This window comes from Spermophilus citellus (genome assembly GCF_964194105.1).
Source record: "Spermophilus citellus genome assembly, chromosome: 6".
Taxonomy (NCBI): Eukaryota; Metazoa; Chordata; class Mammalia; order Rodentia; family Sciuridae; genus Spermophilus; species Spermophilus citellus.
The window spans coordinates 84,963,992-84,978,635 of NC_138187.1; the positions used below are offsets into that span (position 1 = coordinate 84,963,992).

At 43.2% G+C, this 14,644-nt stretch overlaps 1 protein-coding gene across 15 annotated transcripts in view; it reads right to left on the minus strand.

Moving 5' to 3' along the window:
• CELF2 (CUGBP Elav-like family member 2) overlaps positions 1–14,644 on the minus strand; it is a 501,848-nt gene that overhangs the window by 161,523 nt on the left and 325,681 nt on the right. For 14 of the 15 annotated variants that reach the window (XM_081300440.1, XM_081300426.1, XM_081300428.1 and 11 more), the window contains one exon: positions 2,835–3,031. In XM_081300440.1, coding sequence (XP_081156566.1) covers positions 2,835–3,031 — 197 coding nt within the window. Of the gene's footprint in view, positions 1–2,834; positions 3,032–3,199; positions 3,467–14,644 lie in introns of those variants that run through there. The other variant, XM_081300439.1, reaches the window with a different exon arrangement.

The following is a 14,644-nucleotide window of genomic DNA, read 5'->3' on the forward strand; positions in this document are numbered from 1 at the left end:
ATCCTACTTTACATATGAACAGGCAAAATAATATGTGGCACACATAGGTATGATGTAAAGGAAGTGGTGACTGTCTCTATGTAAGCAGCTAAGGGCTGTAATCCTCTGAGAAGAATGTCATTATACTTTCCAAATCCCATCGCAACAAATACCTTTACAACAGAGATGTCTGTATAACAAAAACCCTTTCAAGCTCTGGCTGACAGCCCACGTATTTCAAGCAATATTTGATGTGAGACTTGGAGTTCATAGTAATGAGAATTGACCTGTATTTTCCAAAGGTAAGATTTGAATGATTTCATCTGTAGCTCCTATCCCAGGATACCCTGGGTTGGAACCCATGAGTACAAAAACTCAACACAAAGAAATGAAATCAACCCCACTCTGAAAAGGCGAAATTCCTTCCGTTCATCTGGGGTAAGGAGGCTTCTGACCCAAGCCCTAAAATGGACCCCACTGCTAGGAAAAATGGTATAGTCCGTGAAGACTGATGGACTATGTTCAAATCTCCACTCCAGCTCTTATGAGATGAGGAAACTGGGCTACAATTCTAAACGCTTTTGAACCTCACGTTTCTTGGCTATAAAACGTGAGGAAGATCACCCATGCTCGCGATTTCAATAAAACCTCTATGACAGCATACATGAGAATCCTAACAGAGGGCCTGATATATACATAGCACATGCTCAAAAAAGTTAGTTCTCTCATCAGGTTTACCTTCCTCTCTGAGACCTTGGGCTAATATAAACCATTTTCATGAAATCAGCTAGAAGACCTAGTGAGTGGAAGTTAACCAAACATACAGTCTAAACACAGGCTGAGTAAATTTGTTGCTCAGAAGAACGCCCTGGCAAAATGGCAGAATGACTAGACCATACACAAGTATTTACCTACTAGAAAAAAAGGTTATCTGGGCCAAGGTGAGACTTGTGTACCTGAAAGCTAAAAAGCAAGTAACCAGGCAGCATCAACAATAAACGAGCTGATTATTTTGTCTGAGGTCATTTTGAAAATTGCTGATAACCCAAAATTCAGAGTCACGTTTTCCTAGTCAAGGACGAGCTGTGTCTGCTGTTCTGGCCTAGTTTTCTTTGGGTGCTATTCTAGGTAATGGGAGGGCCCTTATTTGGGGACTCCCTGGCTCTATCCTGTACATTACACCCTCTCTCCTCAGTAGAATACTGTGAAAGTATTAAAACAAACTGTTTTCTCCATTTGGGAAACATGTACGTAAATAGCTTCAGAATATATTTGCTAGAAGTGTTCAGAGTTGTTCTAATTTATGAGGTTTTTATTTCTATTGATTTTCAGATATCTGATTTTCTGCTTTTCAAATTACAGGTCAATGAACTTGGAAGTTTGTGATGACAAAATTCCATGTCTCCCTCTCTGCCCCCAGGGGGTTGTTGGTGGGGGTTTGGTACTGGGAATTTGATCCCAGGGTCTCAAACATACTAGGCCAGTACTCTACCACTGAGTTATATCCCCAGCCCTACTTTTAAAAAACAACTTTGGTATTATACGTTTTGAAATAGAAAACTATCATCTTATGAACATAATCTGAAGGCAAGTCTGCTCACCTTTATAAAATAAGTAGGGACTCAACACCTTACAAAGCTCCCCCAAAACCCCATTTGACCTAGGGAACTATCAAGAACAAGAGATGTCCCAATATTTCTCAAAGAATGTTAGTCTTAGAGATTTCTCACTCCGATCCTTTCACTGTGCCAATAAGGAAAGAGCTCACAGAAAAGTATACACCAATATTCATGTGCCCGGCTAAAGTATATACAGACCAAGCAATGAGATTTCTCTTCCGAGATGCAACAGAAAAATAAAACAACAGCTGGACAGAAGTACCGAGGCATAGAGAACAAATTGCGAGATCTACAGGGCAGAGAAGCCCTAAGTGGAGAGGTTGGGAGATCAACAACAGAGAAAGAACAAAATTACTAAGGAAGAAGGTTAAACAGCAACAGAGACCAAGTGGCAGCAGCAGAGATGTTTTAAATTCAGCTTTGCGCAGAGCTTACAGAGTAGGACCTGAATACACAGAAGCATCCACCTGCTACAGTGGCTTCTGGCCTCTATTTTAATATCTGCAACCTCCATCCCATCACCATTATCTTAAAATGGAGGCAGCAACAACCACCAGATTGTACACTTTAATCCTACCACTGATAAGGGCGTAAACCTCAAGCGTTTTGGAAGGTGTGCTAACTATCTTAAGCCACTAGGGCGCTACTCCCTGGTTCCAAAAGGCACACTTAATGATTTCCACCTAAGCCCCAAAGCATGGATGTCTCTCCTAAAAGTGAACCCTTTCTTCTCTGCACCAGGGCATTGCTCTAACAGTTTACAAGGCATTTCGAGGTCCCTCCGGGCTGTGGCAAAGTGAAATACAATTGTAATTACACAAGAAACCACGGAAAGGTAACACAGAAAGAGTTAGCTCCTGAAATACAAGGCTGAGAAACACTATTCCTTAGAGAAGCTGCCACCCCGCCCAAGAAGAGCCTGTGCTGCCTCGAAAGTGACCTCGAGGGAGCAATCAGGTGCCCGGACAGAGGCGCAAGCAGCTTTCAGGCCCTCCCTCCCGCATCCCACCTGTCCCAGCGGGCGGGCGGGAGTGGGGGGAGGAGCCGGGAGGAGCAGCCGGAGCACAAGGGCTGCCAGCACCAGCTGCTCCCAGCCCGCCCTCCCTCTCTGCTGCCCTCCCTCTTGCAGGCGAGGGCTCTGGGTAGCCGTGGCCCGCCCAAGATGCCCGCGATATCCGAGACGCCCATCTGGGCACCTGGGAGACCCCTGCCCCGGGAGCCCCGAGCTGTCTGTACCTTTACTCTGGGGAGGGTTCTGACTCCGGTCCCGGAGGACGTTGATCTGGTAGACGGCTCCATAAGGCTCAAAAAGTTCTTTCAGCTCCTTTTCCGACCACGACCGGGGGATCTGTCCGACAAACATCTTAATGGCATCTGGGTCTGGTTGGTCTGAGTGATCCAAAGCTCCGTTCATCTTGTTGGCTGTGCCGTTACTGTCAAAAACGGAACCGGGAGCCAGAGTTAGGGCTGCAGGGTGAGGGACAGGAAGAAAAAAAAAGTAGGGGTGGGGGTTGGGGAGGCGGAAGGAGGAGGGAGAGGAGCACGAGGAAAGTGCCTAATGAGTCGTAGCAATTTGATGAACTAAAACAAAGCAGAGGCACCATTAGGTTGCTCCTCGGCAGCGGCACGGGGCTTTCACTGCGTGCTGCTGTTCAGCATCACCGCCGGAGCACAGGGCAGCGCCCCGCTGCCTGTCACCCAGGGCGTGGACATCTCGGAACCCGGGTTTGGGAGGCAGCTGCAAGTTAAGTGCAGGTCTCAATCTGCAAGGCTGCCATCAATGCACCGGCAGTGTTATCTGCTCAGCACTGGCTGGGAGAGAAAGGCAGGGCTGGATTTCTGCTGGATTTCTCTTCCTCTCCCCCACTCCCCGCCCTCTTTTGGAGGTTTTTGGAAGAGAGGAGAGAGGTGGTAATAATAAAGTCACATGGATAGAAAATGAAACACTTGGCAGTCCGTCAGATGACTAATGCAAGATGCTAGTGATGAATTTGCAGAGTGCGCGAGGCATCCATGTGTGCATCAAATTAGTACGTTGTTGCTGCTAGGAATGGAAAGCGCTCCAGCAAAGCAGCTCTGCGCAGCTGATTGGCTGCCCACACCGGAGAAAAGGGCCAGAGCTGGGAGGGGGCTGCCCCTTTAAAAAGCACATTGTTTATGGGACCCAGGCACAAAGGGTTTAATTCAGACAGGCAAAGAGATCTCAGAATTGCCGGCTTTGTGCTGGGGGAAAAAAAATGCAGCCCCAGAAAGTTGAGTTCCCACTAAAGGACACTGAATATTTCAAATCTTTCACACTCCATAAATTGCTCTCTGTATATCTGACTTCCAGATGTTGCACTTAAGTTCTAAACAATCACACGTTTGGGAGAGCAGGGAGAAAAAAAAAAAAAAAAAAGGAAGTCTGTCTTTTCTTCTCCAAGCTTCAGTAAATATTTGGGGCTGATACAAAGAACAAAACCATAAGCTTTCACATATCAGTCTTCCTCATGTGCTTCGTTCAAACCCCCATTTGGAAGAGACTTGTTCCTTTCAAATCTGCAATTCTGGCCATCACCATGCAATATGATAAAGATGTTCCTTTTTGACTTGGATCCCCCACACCAATTTGAGCTAGAGTAAATAACAAAGCAAAAGCGCATACCCTTTTCTTTTCTGTCTCGCCCACCCCCTGACATGGTTCCTATGCCAGCTACTCTGCCAAGTGAGAAGACTGACTCTCAGCAGCACTCAGAGCAGAACTGTGCTCTTGGTCTAGCTTCTCAGCCTATGAAAATACAACATACACGAACAGGTGCAAACCCAGCAGACACCATATCTACAGAGCCTGGTCCATGACTACCCCCAGCCCAGAAGCCGAAAGATCAGGAAGGGGACACGTGGACTCCAACTAAACTGCAAATGGCAGATGTGAGTTCACTGTACCCTCAGGGAAAGAGTAAAAAGGTACTGAAAGATCTTAAGCAGATTTTCTTATTTTGTTATAATAATAATTAAAAAAAAGAGCACTTTAAATCTGCTGTGGATCTAGGTTAGTCTTGAGCCCTTATAAAACAGAAGGAGAAGAAAAGCAACACTAACAGTTAAAAGACCCAAACCTTATGGAAAGGAGAAATCCTCAATTAGATTTACCGGAGAGAGAAAAATGGTGTCAAAATACTCTTCACTAGGTCTCGACTTCAATCTACTTCTTAGCCCCCTATTTTACCATTTTATTTATTTATTTATTTTATCCTGGAGATAAACAATCAAACTGTCTAACTTGAAGCATTTTTCAGAGCTTCCTCTAATCAACTTTATTGTTATAAAAAATGTTCTGCTGAATAAAATACTGAGTACAAAATCTTTCAACAATTTAGGTATAATGTAATGCTTGTTTATATTGGAGCTAGGTCGTTTATCTTGTTCTTATGCACCTATACTTCTTTTCCAATCAGTCTTTGAAAATTCAACAAACACTTTAACCCTGTGGAGCCATGACTGCAGAGGGGTGGAGGTGGCAGAGCCACAGGCAGCACAGAATGGAGTGTTCACAGCATGCTGAAAGCGAGGAGTGTGGCAAGGCTTATTTCTGGGACAGGAAGAACTCGTGGTTATTGCTGTTGACAACCAGCTAGAATGCAAAGAGGAAGGCAATGCCACAGGTCTCAGCTAACAGAAACCGGAAGTTCAAAAATGGGACTATTGCAACTTATCTGTACAGACCACAATTAATATAACGAAGGAGTCAGGTGGCAGTTTTCTCATCCGATATCTAAACTTTGATTTCTAAAGCAAACATTCCTCAATGCTTCTCCAAATAGGTGGCTTTTTACATTTTCTCAAAATACACAAATTTAGCCAAGACCCTTAAGTGAAGGGAAAGCTGAGATGAGGGCTCAAGTCTTGCACAAACTCTGGTCTTTATGTAGGTAAGTGTATATTTTATCATCTCTGTCAGAGGGCTTCCTGGAGACTTTTTATCATCCTGAGGCAGTATACTTCAGTGGCTAAGGACATGGCCTCTGATTGCTGGGACTATCACTTCCTAATTGTGCTACTCTGAGCCTCAACCCTTCATCTATAAAATGGGAAGAACAGGTTCTATTTCACAGAGTCACAGAACACAGCACAGAATAAGTGCTTTATAAATGTAAGCTATTTCTCCTGTGAATTCCTTCTTGGCATTTGTGGAAGCATCTGAAATGAGTGACAGATTTACTTTTCAATCCTAAATTTTCACAATATAGATCCAAACACATTACATATTGTAAACAAGAATAATATGTATCTTTTATATACCAAATACGGTGCTAGGTACTTGATGATTTTAATTCTTCTAGCAACCCTCGGAGAAAGTATATTTTTCAGTTGCCAATAACCAAGAAGTAAGTTCCTCTCCAAAGATGACTAGCTTATAAATTGTAGAGCTAGAATTCAAACCTATGTCCACTGGGCCCCAAAGAGCAAAATATTTCTAATCCACCATGTGGCAAAATATTCTATTCTGCCTGGCTTGTGTTGAGAGTAAACAGCTCGTGGCAAATCCATGGGAAGAATAAGCCAAGAGTGAGTCCTACCAGGTCCCTGGAATTGCTGCGGAACAAGAGGCAGTCTAAAATGGGCATATGTGCCTTTGTTCTCCCTCTGTGAAAGATGGTAAAAGGTGCCAAATTTAAGGGTCCTTTAAGCTACTTTAAAACGCTGGTTTATCCAATCAGCACATAAAGCTGTCTCTCCTCTCCACAGGTCCCCTTCCTCTCTACTCCCATACAGTCAAACTCATGAGCATCTCCCATCCAAATCTACATTCTTTCCTGTCTGTCTTTTGGCAAATAACTATTCCAAAGATTTACACCAAGTGCTCAAGGCAGTGCAGTGCCATAAGTAAATCCAGCCATGGTTGTTGTCCAGTAAATTAAAACCACCACCACACCCTCCCTATCAGAAGCTGTCACTTGGAATTGGTAGTCATATCCCACTGTTACTGAATCCCCTACCCTGAATCCTGCCTGTATTTCAACAGTCTGGTTAATTCTGCTCTAATCTACCTATGCTTCTCCTCCCAGGGACTCAGGTTTCCTGGCTGATGCTCATTTCTAGTGGAGACTCACTGACTTCTTTTGTCCTCATGGGGGTAAGGTACAGAAACTTCTAAGCAAGATAGAAATTATGTGTTTCATAGCAAAACCTTTGGGAGTATTTGCCAGAGCCCACAAAGAGGTGATTCTTCATGGACAAGTAAATCTCAAAAAGACCCTCAATCAGACCTCTATTTACAATTAAATTCATAAAATTAATACTAACTCACTTCTCATCACTCCTTAGCCATCCTTATCATCCAGTACAGTGCTTTTTATGGTGCAGAAATGTAGATTGAGTGATTTGAGAGGCTGAGGCAGCAGGATTGTGAGTTCAAAATTAGCCTCAGCAACTTAGGGAGGCACTTAGCAACTCAGGGAGAACCTGTCTCTAAATAAAATACAAAAAAGTGCTGGGGATGTGGCTCAGTAGTTAAGTGCCCCTGGGTTCAATCCTGATACCAAAAAGAAAAGAAAAAAAAAACGTAGATTGAAATTCAACTAATACTTATCAATAGCCTACTCTTTGCCAGGTACTTGACATAAAATATCACAACAGTTCCAATTGGAATCATCTTCATTTTAGGGATGAAGGAACTGGGAGTCACAGAGATATTGTGCCTTTTCCAATGTCACACCCTTAACAAAAAGTGCAGAACATGGGTGGAGAAAGATTTAAAAGCCAGTCACCATTCCCTACTATTCCAGGAACTGGGATTCTCTAGGGGGATGTTTCCCAGGGACTTGGTGACCACTCGAGGGCCCTGGACACCTCTGCTGGCACCTCGCCTGTAAGTTGCAACACGATCCCGAGTGCCAATTGTGCTTCTGTCCTCGGCAAGGAGCCAGCTATAAGGCTCCACTAGGACAGATGCCATACGGAACTGGACGATGTGTCAGAGAGCACGAAGCCAGTGGGTATTGTTGGTATCAGTCTCAGAGCCAAGATGAAAATATGATGATGTTGGGGAAAATGAGCTTACTTTTGCTTTTAGCACTGCACTGACCTACTTCCCTACTCTATTTTCTAGTAAAAAGAACTAGATCGATAGAGGATATGCAAATCTTCTGAGGTCCCTCTCAAGAAGTGAAATTAAAAAATAATAATTGATCCAACAATTATTATTATGCATTCCAGGACAACAACTTTTTATAAGGCCTAGTGATTTGTAGGTTTCCTTTTGGAGAATGGTAACAAGAGAATTGAGATTTCTCATCTTTCATCTTGTCCTTGGATAACTTTCTGTGTTATATTTCCTTTATCTATACAAGGGCAAGAGCAACAAACTTGCAAAATGGCTGAGAAGTGCCAAGTGGCCATAAATGATTATGTTAATGCTGAAAAAATGACATAAAATGCCTCCTTTGGGGTATATTCTAAACTAAAAATTATACAAAAGGTAGATTGTCTTGGAAAAATTCTCTAAAGATAGGTAATCTCTCCGGCAGTTATCAATAGTCTTATTACTCTAACACTTTTTGTTCCTTATAATGTCCTATATCAGCACTCTCCAACTCAGTGCCATGATGAAAATGATCCATATCTTTACAAAACAATATGGTAGCCGCTCGCTGCATGTGGCTACTAGGTACTTGACATGTGGCTAACTCAAGTAAGAAACTCAATTTTTAGTTAATTTTATTTAAAGAGCTCTAGATGCAAATATACTTCTCCCCCACCTTTTTCTCTTTTTAAACACTGAGTAAAGTTGAGATTAACCTCAACATTTTTCGTGGGGAACTGTTTTACAGAAGTAGGAATGCAGTAAGAAGGAATGCAGAAGTAGGAATGATCTGTACTCCAGTACAGGTCAGTAGATAGTGGGCTGGTGGGCCTGGGTTCTCATCACAGCTCAGCATCCATTCAACTGTGGTATCACAGGAAAATCATGTAACTACTCCGGTTCCTCAGTTTCCTCACTTGTAAAACGAAGAGACAGAAGAACTTCCATCTGGTTCTTAATTCCTATGATTCTGTAGTTGTGGTTAGGACACAGAGATTGACGTATGGAAGAGATAATTTAGGTAATAAGACCAGCTGCCTGAAACCTTGGTGTGATTCCCCTTCTGGGTCCAATATGTTCCCCGGGTTCACAGACAGCTCCATGCAAGTCAGAGAGTTGACAAGGTGTCATCTACGCTATGGAGAGCAACCCACAGGCTCAGACAGAGCTGTGAGAGGTCGGCAGCCGTGGGTGTTGCCAGAGAACCATCTTTCTCAATCTGTGCCAGGGCTCTTGCTAATAACCTAGCTGCAGTCCTGTCATTTCAGTCAGCTGACAAGCAATCTTTCAAAGGGCTCAGGAGTCATTTTTTAATATCACTTGTACTTAAGTAAGAGCACACAAAGAACAGGCTTTGTTTGGTTATCACAGGAAACTATCCAAGACGGAGCTGTATAAGGCAAAAGCAAAAGAAAGGACCTGGCAGTGGGCCTGCTTGCCTCTGGCGGGCAACAGGATGAGCCCGGAATTCATCAATTCTACCTTGTCCATCTTGGTGGTGCTGGTTATTTAGGAAGAGCGTGCTTTTCCCCATAGACTGGCTACATGGCACCTGGGGGGCAGGCAGCAGCTTTTCCTGCATGATCCTCAGGAAAACACGAGAAAAATTCGGAACCACCCTACCCTGGAGAGGCTCACTGTCACTCCTAACTTAGCCCAGCCTCTCTGTTTAGAAAGAGGAATCAGCTGCCCTTTAACCCCAAACTCTGAGAACTGCAAGTCCTTTTTAAATGCACCACCTGACAGCTATGTGAAGGAAACTTCCATCTTCCCTGATGCCTCTCAACAGATCAGTTTGCTACTGGTTAGAAACAGCTGTATCCTAACTGTAGTGGAATCATGGGTGGCCGATTTTTTTTTTTTTATATATATAAACTCAAAGCTCCCTGGATATCAGTTATACCAGCAATAAAATGTGAAAATAATGATGCTCCTGTATTTACCTGGGAGGTATTGCTGTCATTTATCTTGTGTAGCAAAACCTTTTGAGTCGCAGCCACACCAATTAGGAAATGAGGCCCCAAAGGTCTGAGGTGAGACGGCCATGCATCAGCTAGGGAATCCTCACGGAAGATTAACTGGAGCAAATAATACCCTAAGTACCTGAAAGAGGCAAAACTCTCCTCCAATGTTCAATTTGTAAGTAAATGAGTTTGTGCTCCTCTCAAGGAAAGGTTCAAAGTTCCTTAGGGTACACATACACGTAATGTGCTCAGACCTGGACTTGGATAAAATGTGAAAGAAAAAAAAAATCTGCAAGAATGTACCAGACATCATTTTCTTTCATAGACGACTAAGAAAGGGCATGTTTGAGACAGGCATTTTGGTAGATTACTGGCGTTAAGGTTGGATTGTGTTTGGTTGGAGGTCTAAAAGCTATACATATGTTTACCAGGGTAATTGCAACCATGACTCACAAGGAACTGCTCCTGTGGAAAAGGTCACAGAACACGAGTGTTTGGCCCCACCAAGTAAAAGGGAAACCTGATTACCTTATCACAATTTGACTGCTAGTAAAAAGCAGAATACTGGAAAACCCCCACAAAGAAGTAAATTTGGAGGCATGCAGGGGGTACCTGATGGCTGAGCATGCCTGGCTGGGAAGGCAGAGGGGCATCCGTTATAAAGAGCCCCACCCGGGAAACTCATTTCCTTCCGTGATTTATCAGAAATAGTTCTGTGAACCTCAGGGTCCAGCAGGGGGCATTTGCACAGGAGGAGGAGGTGTTTCAGATGAACGTTTAGAAATGGCAACTGGGAAATAATCATTGCAAAGAAGATTTATAGAGGCCTTCACATTTCCACATGGATTTAGGGCACACGCACCATGGTGAGGACACCTGCTCCCAGTGGCTGAGGTGATCACAGCCCCCACTTTACAGATGAGCAGACTGCTCCTGGGGCAGATATAAGGTGCCCACCTGATCCCATTTACTGGTCCCAACCTGAATGCTGCAGAATCTGCCTGCTTGCTGTGAGGAAGTGATTGGAAATGGCTCTTTCGGATGATTGAGTGGAGATTAGTTTGGTCATCAATTAACTGAAAAGCGAATCATTACAAAATGAAGACAAATGTTGTGGGAAACTCAACACAGCTCACACTTCCCAAACACTGATTTTTTTTTTCCCCAACAAAAATGTACCCCCACCCCATTCACAGTCTAGCAGCAAGTGATGGAAGTACGGGAAGCACCTCAAGAGGGGTAAACAGCGGGGCATGATGCCTAGCCTCCTGCAGACCAGGTTTTAGCAGCTGTGCCTCTCAAGGAACACAGTCCTGCTTTTGCCCCTTGAAAATACTTTGCCTGGACTGACTTATACAAGAAACAGCCGTCAAGGCAGATTCACAACACTCTCCACTTAATCAGGAAACTGATTGGCTAAAGCAGGTGATTCCCCCTTGCAGAATTTCAAACACCCTGGAAGTTATCCTCACACAAAGTCTTTCTACTTTCCTTCCTCATTCTTACACAGTTATAAAGACTTGCTTTATGTCAAACACATGTTGGATTTGAAGGGGAATGGTCTAAGAAATAAATATGTGATTAATGCCCTTAAATTGCTCATAGCCAATGAGAAGAGACCAGATGTCTATTCAATATAAAACCCCAATCCAACGTGATATGGCCTTTGATAGAGCAATATATAAGGGCTGCAGTAAGCCCGAAACAAGTGACTAATGCTGTTGAGGGGACAGGGCAGTCAGCAATGTAAACCACACTGCATTCTTGTGGTCAATGTTTAAATGGAATTTGGAAAAAAAAATTTTTAAAAATCAAAGCCAAAGGATAATAAGCTATACCATTTAACTTTGTTGACAATGGAAAAAAAAAGAAAAAATGGTGGCTCTGTGGGGTTGGGAATTTAGAGAAAGTGGCCCAGGAGCAGCCCCCATCTAGAGACATAAGACCTGGTGAGCCACCAGGAGAGGAAGCCCAGCACAGACCCCTGGCAGGGGTGGTGGCCATGTGTACCTATGGCCTCGCCCAGTCCTTCAACCTGTGCTTGAGTTCCACATCCTGGGAGCCTGTGGTACAGTCTCGGCCATCTCTACTCTTCACTCTCTCGCATACCATGTGACCTCCTGGGCAGAGGTTCCCTGTTGACAAATATTCCTGCAGTTGACCATGCCACTGTGCAAACAACCTTCCTGATCTTGGCCATTCAGCTCTACTATGACAGAACCCTCCAGCAGCACCTCAAATTCAGCACACCTAAAAATAACCTTGTCCTGTCTTCTTTTCCTCCAATGAGGTTTCTGTTCCACTTCCCTGGTAGTTTTACTGGTTCAAATGCCCCCTCCCAACAATCTGAGCGCAGAAGCAGGGCCTCCCAGAGAACATGTGCATAATCCAGACTGACTGCTCGCTCTGACCTCGTCCCCTCTCTGACCGCTGAACCCACACAAACAATAATTAGCTGAACCCCAGTCAGGTATATGGTAAAACTGTGAAATTCTTAATGACAGGGATGTCTTATTCAATCATTCATTCAGTAAATATTCACGGAGTGACTCCCTCAGTTGGGCATTGTTCAAGGTGCTGGGGAGAGAGTGGTAAATCGGGAATGAAGTCGCTCTTATGGAGTTTGTATTCTAGAGGGAGACAGAAGATAAGCAAAATAAAACTGATACAAGAGATTATTTCAATGGAGAAAAATAAGACATAGAGGGAAATTAGAGAGTGTTGAGTACAAGGTTGCAAGTTTAAACAATGTGGTCAGGAAGGCAGGCCCAGGGCCTTGAACTCAGTACTTTCTGAATGAATATCTGTAATAGGGCAAGAAGTCTAAAATGCAGTAGATCAAACCTCACATTATGTGATATGCCCCCACTATTATACAGGACCATGTCACCGCATCTAGCACTGTCCCATTAAATCCGAGTCGGTGCAACTATTACCAAAGAGTTACTGAGTCATGCCCAGTTTTCTCTACATGCCTGCCGGCTCTTCTTGTCCCCTCACAGTCACTGTCCTAATTCTGACTACCATCTTGTGCGTGAATGATTGCAGGACCTGTTCAGTGGGCTTTCCCACTTTGGACTATAGGACCATGACTTTGCTGACCTATGTGCCTGCTGGCATTCAGAACTCTTATCTACTTTTCCATTAAATATTGATTATCTGACCATTCATTATTCATTTTATCATCTATCAATGGCAAAATTTAATCTCAGGCAGGTCTCTCCACAACCTGCTTTCTGCCTACCCTTTTCGGTCAAAAATGACGTGTAATCAAGGAATACAAATGAAACGGGATACCGGCATAAGGGAGCAGCGAGCAACACGAGGTTTAGCAGAAATGCACTGAAAACTACTAATGCTACCGTTTCCCTTCCAATGATCTGGAAAATCAAAAGTTGACAGTCAATGGGAACTAATTACGTCATATTAATGATGGTAGTTTAGATGAGAAAACAGAATCCATTCGTGAAGAAAGATACAAATTTCTATCAACATCGATTTATCAGGTTCAGGTGCAGTTTTTTTCCCCCCTGATAATGCCTTCAAATGCACATGTTTGTGAAATGCCAGCAACAGAGTTAAGAAAAAAAAAAAAAAAGATCTCATGGTAACCAAAAATGCACGTCACAAAGTCCCCTTTCCATCACAAAGTCCTCTTTATGCCCTTTAAGCCCTTTTGGAGAGGGCCTCCACTGGTCCTCAAAGACTGTTTTATGCTGGTTTTCACAGCCTTGGTCATCTGCATTTCAAATCCCACAGGAGATTAAAGTAGGAAACAAGAGGGAGCCTTTGCTACAGCTGGGCCCTGTCCTAACAGGCCACAGACAGGAATCTGGGGGCCTTGCAGATAAAAGCCACTCACAGATATATGCCCCAGCAGTTGTCTCGGACAGCAGCACGGCAAAATCATTAATTTGTATAGTGACAATCTTCCATCATCTGAAGGGCAACATCGTGCTCGATAAATTCTGCTCAAGGAAGCCAAGAAATATATAATTTATCGTCAGAAGAAATTTCTTCAAAATCAGACAACGAAGAGAATTGGAACCTAGAGGATAAGCTTTCAACCACACTGCAAACCTAGCTAATCAGACTGACTGCCCCCTTAGGGATGAGCCGGGATGCCACTTTCCAACACCACGGTGGATCCGATGTCAGAATTGGTGCACCTTCTAATTTGTTGTCATTAAGTGCAGGAACGGATTTTGCTTCTGAGACTCTTTGGCTTTGTTTGAACTAATTTTCCCCTGGTATTCTGCTCTATTTTTAGCTACCTGTTGTTATTTTGGTGACTCTTCTGGCTGGGAGAAATGAGGGAGAGGGGAGGCAGACACGGGAGGCAGGAGTTGGGAGTTGGTTTTTCCAAAGTCAATAATGTCTAACTGATTCAGAAGTCAAATTTAATTCTTGCTCCCCAAAACCTCACAACAAATTATATTTAAGGTTCAAAAACTGGAAATAAAGGTCCAGAATTGATGACTGTGATAACATTAATGGGACTGAATGTGAATTTTCCAGATTTTTTTTTTCTATCTAGACATAAGAAAAAGCCATCAGATGCTCTACAGTGATTGCACTAAATTCCAAGATAGTAGTCCAAAACATTCGCCTGACAGTCTGCTTAAAGAAACTTGCTAAAGTGACAGAAAAGAACACTGCCAAATTTGGACAATTACTAAAAGAAAAATTCCAGCATTGTATGCACGGCAGCTTATCAAGAGTGTTCCCCAATAACACCAATATGGTAGTTTGTCATGCTATAAAACCACATATCAAAAGGGAAAGTCCAAATGGCATCTACTTTGCTAGTTTTTAAATCCTTAAATTATAAGATGAAATCAATACCAAATAGCACATAGTGATTTGGAAATATACAGGCCCTCTCTCGCTCTCCTTTTCCCCACATGTCAGAAATTCCATTTAGCATCTTAAATCACCAATTAAAATAAGCTTTGATATTTAATTTGCTTATTTCTTAAAATGTACATCATCTGATCTAACCCTCTAAACAAATAAGA